At 45.7% G+C, this 8,015-nt stretch overlaps 1 protein-coding gene across 1 annotated transcript; it reads right to left on the reverse strand.

Moving 5' to 3' along the window:
• Positions 1-1,025: 1,025 nt before the first annotated feature.
• On the reverse strand, positions 1,026-7,108 carry CTSZ (cathepsin Z). Its single transcript, XM_075516758.1, has 6 exons — positions 6,882-7,108; positions 6,190-6,353; positions 4,135-4,314; positions 3,367-3,517; positions 2,944-3,106; positions 1,026-1,982 (listed from the first exon to the last, which is right to left on the reverse strand). Exons 1-6 carry the CDS (start codon positions 7,019-7,021, stop codon positions 1,872-1,874), a joined length of 909 nt encoding a protein of 302 aa, XP_075372873.1. The 5' UTR covers positions 7,022-7,108; the 3' UTR covers positions 1,026-1,871.
• Positions 7,109-8,015: the final 907 nt, after the last annotated feature.

Consider the following 8,015-nt stretch of genomic DNA (forward strand, 5'->3'; position numbering starts at 1 on the left):
AGTTAAAACTTCCATGATTCTGTGATCAGTACTGTTATACTACAATGTTTGCATCTCAACGGAACTTTAAGTTACAGCAGACACTGCAGCTTGGCAGAATTAATCCTTGTTGGCCCTATGGAGTCATTTTGCTATGGTTAAGCAAAGCCAAGGAGACAGATGGAATTCTGTCTTTTGCCTAGATTTAAATGTGTATTATTGTCTTTCTTGCTTAAGAGGTGAATGGTGGGTGAGAGATAAACACCTAATGATCAGCATATGATTCTTGTATGTAGGCCCAAAATTAGGCCCACATCAACCAGTAAAGTCAGTCTTTGAAGTCTCCTAGCCTACTGGAATATGGTCTAACCTCAGGTCTAAAACGTGCTCATTGTCACAATACTAAAAATTGTTCTGTTTGAAATCTAAATTATCAGAATAGCACAACCACCTCAACTTCAGCCTAGATACCAGCAGTCTTACTCTTTTATGGATCTGCACCATTCTGCCAAACATAACATCTTCTGAGTAGGAGCAGACTTTTTTCTTTCACAGATAAAACCAAAGTAAGTTGCAGAAACTACCAACTGAGAGGTAGCAGATGATAGTTAGTTTCTGGAAAGACTTTTTTTCCCTCCTCTGTACCACTAAAAAGCTTTAACTTACAGGTTTGAGTGAGGTATATAATTCACAGTTTGGTTTGATTTATGGTAGATTTTGGAGACTGACATTTAAAAGTGCTGTTCTACAACATCTGAATGTCTCTTCTCTTCCTTGCTTGTTGAAATTGGATGCTTCCTTGTAGCTTGTATCTTAAGCTCCAGTGGGGGTAGAGGTAGTGTAATTTAACTTGAATTGTGGTTTGAACCATCATAGTTGCTGTGTAGACTGTGTTGCTGACCAACCCTTTCACAAGAAAAAGTCCAGTAAAAGCAGTAGTGTCCTGGGTAAGCTAGTCTGCCATGTGAGACTGCTTGTTAGGGACAACCATAGAAGATGGCTGAAAACATGTATTAATAAGCTCTTATAATACACATACAGTCATGTAAGAGAAAAATGTCCATTTATTAAATGCAATTAACTGTGCCAGTTAGTAACACTCAATATGGCACTGATTTGCCACTTAGTTACTGGCTCAGTTTTGAGGAGGAGAATCTGCTGCCTTCCTTCAAATTAGTGAAGAGTTCTGGCCTGTGGCAATTTATACTTTACCTCCTTAGGAGAAAAATGGCATACCAATCACATATTAAAGCAAGGAATTTGAGCAAAGAAAAGATACTGACATGACTAAGAAGTGTTTAGACTTTGTCTTTTGATTAAAGTAACTCCTGTTACATCATTTTGGTTGGATAAAAGCAACTGCATTATACAAGACTTCCCACAACACTCAGTGGGAGACCAAGGAAACAACAGGATTTAGTTTCTGAATATATCATGTCCAGACTTAGCTTTGTTTTTTCATCTGCATCATTGTGAGATGGTATTTGCTCAATACTGTCAGAGAATTTAATATAAGCTCTAGACCCAAATATTGAGTATACTTTTTCCTTCCCCGTATGTCTACATAATTTGTATTAAAAAAAAATACACAGAGACTTACATATACAGTTTCTTTGACTAAGTCAATACAATTTAAATACTGTGGATCAAGGCATACAACTTTTTCATGGGTAAATTGACTTTTTTTTAAAGTTGGAAATAATTATCTAAAGGCAGTTCTGTATTTATTTTACTTTGAAGACACTGTGTAGTGCTATCTGGGCTAATTTTGCAGAACTGCCTCGTGGTGTTGAACTGTGAAAGAGTTTTAGACTACTATTCTTTAAACAGAGAAAGGTTGTTCTGGGAGACTTCCAAAGTAGTTCCTCTACAGACAGGTGTACAATATAGAATCAAGGCAGTACATCTCCATATGCGCAGTCCTCTTCAATAGCAAGATTGTACTCTGTTCCTCTTCCACCTTTATATGCGCTTGTCACAATTCTCAGCCACCCTCTTTCACCCTGTAAAGAATTAATTTGCATTGTGAATTAGAAAACATAGCTACAGAAAGTGTACACTAGTGAGTCTGTTCTGTCTTCCAAATGTGAATGATTTAAGCAAATCTAGGAATTCACTCAAGATGAAGTATAACACTGGGTTCACCAGGCAGCTTTGTTTAAAGGGGCAGTCTGCTTTGGTGAATTTGCACCCTGCTCATCTGTTCCAGCTATGCGACTTGATTTTTACCTACAGCTAACAGTAACAGTTTTGTGTGTCCAAAGGAGGCCAACGAAGCTGGTGAAGGGTCTAGAGCATAAGTCTTATGAAGAGCAGCTGAGGGAACTGAGGTTTGGAGAAAAGGAGGCTCAGGGGAGACCTTATTGCTCTCTACAACTACCTGAAAGGAGGCTGTAGTGAGGTGGGGGTCAGTCTCTCCTCCCACGTACCAAGTGACAGGACAAGAGGAAATGGCCTCAAGTTGTGCCAGGGGAGGTTTAGACTGGATATTAGGAAATTGTACTTCACCGAAAGTGTTGTCAAGCATTGGACCAGGCTGCCCAGGGAAGTGGTTGAGTCACCATCCCTGGAGGTATTTAAAAGACGTGTAGATGTGGTGCTTAGGGACATGGTTTAGTGGTGGTCGTGGTAGTGTTAGGTTAACAGTTGGACTGGATGATCTTAAAGGTCTTTTCCAACCTATACAATTCTGTGATTCTGTAATTTACAGTTGCCCATCACAGGAGCTGCATGTCCATGGAAGGGTAGCATTTGGGATTGCGTTGACATTACTCAAGTAACTTTGGCTGAATATCCTTGTCTTCAGATTAGTTAGGTTTCATTTTTTGATTGCTAGTCAAGTTCAGAGAAAGTTTTACTTTTCCTATCCACAGGCTAGCTTTACAGCTTCCTGTTTGCAAGTGAAAAACCCCACCTCTCCTCTAAAGTCATTCTGCAAATGTGTTTGTTCTCATGTTTCCTTACCCAGGGTTCACCCCACGAGTTACGAACAATCCAGTATTCCGTTCCATTTTCTACACCCCAGCCAGCCACAGATACAATATGATTTACCACAGGTGAGGGGTTGTACTCTGTATAAAGTCCTCCAGTGTAAGCATCCAACTTTTCAGTAGCCATTATACCACAGCTGTAATAAAACAGAGAAAGCATTTTGATACAAGGGGATCAGGGCAGGGGCCTGGCTAAAAACAATTGGTTTTCTTGCATTTTGACTTCAGAGCTCAATTTACCTACAAACAAGCTAAAGTGTGCAATTAGTGCAGAGCTGCTAACATATGCTAGAGTGGAGAAGTATACTTCAGTCCTTAGAATGAGTTTTAAGTATTTCAATCCCAATATTACTAGTAAATAAACATTTTTTTTACTATTCAAGATTTTTTTTTTTACCTAATTGGTCCATTAGTATAGATTTCTGCCATCATTTTTTCTCTTCCACTGACAGACCCATAGTCAGCAACTTTCCAGAGAGTGTAGTTCTTTATCACATGGCATTCTCCAAAAGTGACACAAGTTCCACACTGGTTAAACTTCTTACACTCTACAAAACAAAAGTGAGATTGTCACTGCAAGAGAATGCTTTTCTTCAAGTGAATTAATGATATTGCACTAAGCTTTTTTCCTTTTAAGTTATTAATATCTGCCTCAAATAAGTTAATTACTAATACATACCGTCTCTAGTGAACTAAATTCCTTTCTGGAAACCACATTTAAAGCCTCTACAATCACTAGTTACTATTCTTTACTTCATAGGCATAAGTGCTTTGATGAGGAAATGTTTCAGATGTGCTTCTCTAGAGATACCAAAACTATTCCAGTCATACATGACCAGACAAAGGTTACATTTCTCCTTTGTTTAGCTTGAGGTGACACTTGTAAATATTTCAGTACATTAGAGATTGTGTATCACAGACATAAGAGATTAAGTTTAAACTATTTAGCTGTGCAAACTTGTCTGGGCATGATTTAATGCTATGCTGTCTGGCTAGAGTAAGAAGACACACACAGGCCTGTAAAGAAAACCTGTTCTGTCAGTCAAACACTGAAAGGCAGGAAACACTGCCTTACACTGAAAACCCAACAAACTTATCTTTTTTTAATATTAAAATCTGCTAAATCTGGGATGAAGCCTTATGGCAAAGCAAATAGGCATCATACTTTGATCCTTAGCTTGGTAGTTGTTGCAGGTCTCATCTGGAATGCCATGGTCATGGGCATACTTCCAAACACCTGAGTGGTCTCCACCTTCACAGGATCCTGCATCAGCACAATCAATCACGTTCTGAACAGAGAGGTAGGCAGAAGGCCATGCACCTTTTCGCTTTATGTTGATTCGATCTGCAAGGATAAGAAACTGGTTTTCATTAGTGGAATATGTGGGTGGTTACACATTGCAACTAGTGTTAAAACTGTCTCTCCTTCATTGAACCTGCAACTGTTTGCAGGTAACAGTACTTGTGGTTGGAAAAGCCTCTGCTGTCAGTGAGGCACAAAGCATCACCCAACTCAAACTGGCAGGCTGAGTTATTATTGTGGGTTTCCATTAGAATTTTTTTCCATTAAAAACTCAGCAAAAATGTGCAGATGAGTAAGATCTGTTTAAAGCCTTGAAGTGCCCTAGACCTCTTTTAATTCAAGTCACAGCTTCTGAAAACTTCCAGATCTGTTCCTGGCTTTGACAGCAAGGAGTTTTCAAATAAATACACACCGTAAAACCAGCTCTCACTAGCCTCTTTTACAGGAGTAAAGATTTATGCATAAACCCATGCAGGGAGTCATAAGCCCACACAGCCCAGGTCTCTGGCTCTGAGAGATAGTCTTCACAACCTTAAAGCAAGGAAAAGCTTTCAGAAGTACATCCTCGCTGTTATGTCAACATCTCACTGTTATCTTGCTATCTCAGACAGGCATTGCCACCTGCTGCCTTACTTGGTCAGAAACAACTAGCTTACTTGGCAGAAAAGCTTCCTGATAAGTATTTGTAAACTGCTTCTCACAGTGCATTAATGGTCTTAACTGATGCCACTGTAGTACTTTTAATCCTGTTAGTACAAACAACATTCAACTATGCGCGACAGAACTGAGAGGCGTTATCCCAGTTTAGTCTTCCAGCAAGAATAGAAGGAATGAATGCTGTAACTATTCACAGCAGTTAAGAAAAAATATCCTGATTTTTTAAATCAACCTTTTATACTTATAAAGATGCAATACTGGCATACCTACATACACAATTAAGTTTTAGCTAAAGTTATAGTTAAGAAGTTGCTATATTTTCTGTCCTAGTACTTCACTACATCATGGCAGGTTTCATACGTGTCTGCATTCTTGTACTGCTTAAGAACAGGTCCTTTGCAATTCCTGCTGTCTGCTCTCACCTGCATTGTCTTCCCATTTCTGCACAATTCCCTCTATTTCTCCTTCATAGTTAATCCTCTTGCAGCCTCCCTATGCAAACAGTACTTCTGCAGCACGTTACTGTTGCATGCAGATCATCATGTATTCTCTCTAGAGAAAATATTTCTCCAACTGAAGCAAACCCCTACTTCCCTTTTCCCCAGAAAAAGGCTGATAGATATCTGCTGAAACTAGATTTGTCTGTCTGCTGTGCTAGTCAGCTCATTTGAATGACAGGGCTCATGAAGCTAATACCCTGCAGGCCCTTCCCACGAGAGGCAGCTTCTTTCATTTCCTCATATCCAGGCATCACTGGAGCAGCCCCTCGCTGCTGTAGATGTAGTGCAGCAGGCTGAGGTACCAAAAAAGGGAAGGAGATGCGATAACTGCTTTTGCATCTGCTGCTACCATCACCATGCCTCTAAGAAGAGGGGCAGAAAACCCAGCTCTTACTGCAGGCCCTACAGCAGTTTGGCAGGAGCTGTGAACATACTCCTTCTGCAAACGGCTTTTTAACCGCACCAGTGTTCCCCCCTCGCACAATTTTGCCTCCCCCCCTCGCACAGCCTCACTCTGATTGCTTTATCTATTGAAACCTTCAGCTGCCAGCTTGGGAATTCCCACTGTTCCCGGTGCATTCACAGGCATCTCAGCCTCGGTTTTTGCTGCATTAGTCACTGCAGTAATTTGGCACCTCTTCTTTATACCAGCTATTTTGTAAGCTGAAGATAAACTTCCTTTGCTTCCCAAAAACTATACATCACTGCGGGCAGCGGCTTGGCGGGCAGGCCGGCAGCAGCAGCCCCAAGCACAACGTACCTGCTAAAGCGCTGGTGCTGCCGTGGGCCCAGCAGGACCCGCAGTACTGGGGGATGTGCTGGTTCCGAGTGGTGCTGGCATAATTGACGCCGTTGACGTTCCTCCAGTCCCAGCTCTGGGGTAGCGCGGAGACGTCCAGGTACTCATGCGGGCGGGGGTAGGTCCTGCGTGGAGGCAGAGGGAAGAGCTACGTCCCTCGCCGCCCGTGCCTGCATTGGCAGGCAAATGAGGGGATTTTTTTTTTTTTTTAAAAAAACCCCACAGTTTTCCCGGAGTTTCGTAACGAGGCTGCGAGTGTCCGGCGAGCCGCACGGTCACGTGACAGCGGGCAGCGTGACCGGTCCTGCCCGCGCGGTCCCGTGACCGCCACTGCGCCCCGCGGAGCACCCCCCGCCGAGCCCCCCGGGAGCCCCCCGAGTCCCAGGCCGCCCCGGGGATCCCCCCCCCGAGCCCCGCCCGGGCAGCGGGGAGCCAGGGCCGCCTGCCCCGGAGAGCCCGCCCCGAGACCGGGCGATGCCGGGTTTCCAAAGCTCCCCGTGCAGGCGGGCGCTGCGGCTGTGCCTGGCCCGGCCCCTTCCCGGGGCGGCCGCGGGCTCCTCTCCCTGCCGCCGCTCGGAGGGGGCCGGGGGAGGAGGCCGCCCGCAGCCGGGCGGCAGCCCCGTGAGGGACGGGGAGGCGGGGGCGAACCTCACCTCAGCCCGGGAGCCTTGCGCGGAGCCGGCTTGTAGCAGTGCTGCCCTTCCCTGAAGTAAAGGCCGGCGCGGGCGGGCGCGCAGAGGCAGCCCCAGAGCAGCAGCAGGAGGGACGCGAGGCGCTGGGACGGCCCGGCCATGCTGTGGGCTGCAGCACCTTCTCCGTGGCGCGGTCCCGGCGTTTAAGGGCAGCGGGGAGACCCCGGAGGGGCGGGCGGCCGCGGGCCGTGGGCGGTGCCGGCGGGCGGAGCGGCCGGGGCGCTGGGAGGGGCCCGGCCCGGCCCGATCAGGCCCGGCGCGGCCCGGCGTGGCGGTGGGTGCTCACCTGCGGCGGGCGGCGGATGCGGAGACTCCCTTGAGTTCCTTATTTCGCGTTTATCGACGTGCGTCTGATGGAAGCTGGACTTAGTAACGCCACGTACAGCGTGTACGTCGCTAAGTCCTTCCTAATGGTATCTAATTAATTTCTTAGGGGATAAGGAGCGAAGGTAGTGAGAGACCTTAAATCGCTGCGTCCGCGCTCCCTGCTCTGGGGCCGTGAAAGCTGCAGCACCCACGCCACGGGCAGCCGCCGGCGGGGTGCACTGCGGGGGGTGCGGGTGTCCCGCCGGTGTCCCCGGGGGAAGTCTCCGTCTCACACGCTCGAAAATGAAGCATTTTTGATCACACACATCGCCCCCCCCCATAAAAAAAAAAAAAGGAAGAGGAAAAGCTATTAAAGTATTGCGATGATTCAGTATAGGCAGTTGCGGTCAACACAGGGTTTGTGACAAGAGGACTTGTATCTGGGACAGATGCAGACCCTGTGGGGCTGGGTGACGGGTTTCTCTACCTTTGGCCTAATACATCAGCATTGCGCAAGACTGCGCGCAGCGACTGTGTCATTGTATAAAGCAGGCAGGCTGGCTTTTTTGTTTGGTTGGGGTTTTTTGCTAGTCTCAAGTTTTGAATTTGTCGAGCCCTTTTATGGTACAACTCACAAAGGAATACAGGCCTGTGTCCATTTTTTAGGCTATTCTTTAGGAGTCAGGACATTTGAAGATTCTTTGTTATCTGCTACAGGATTTAGTCACCAGTAAAAATAGTTTCCTGATTTTCCTGCAGAAGGTTTAAGTATCTGTGTGAGCAGACCAG

Source organism: Mycteria americana, chromosome 14 (genome assembly GCF_035582795.1).
Source record: "Mycteria americana isolate JAX WOST 10 ecotype Jacksonville Zoo and Gardens chromosome 14, USCA_MyAme_1.0, whole genome shotgun sequence".
NCBI classification, from domain to species: Eukaryota; Metazoa; Chordata; class Aves; order Ciconiiformes; family Ciconiidae; genus Mycteria; species Mycteria americana.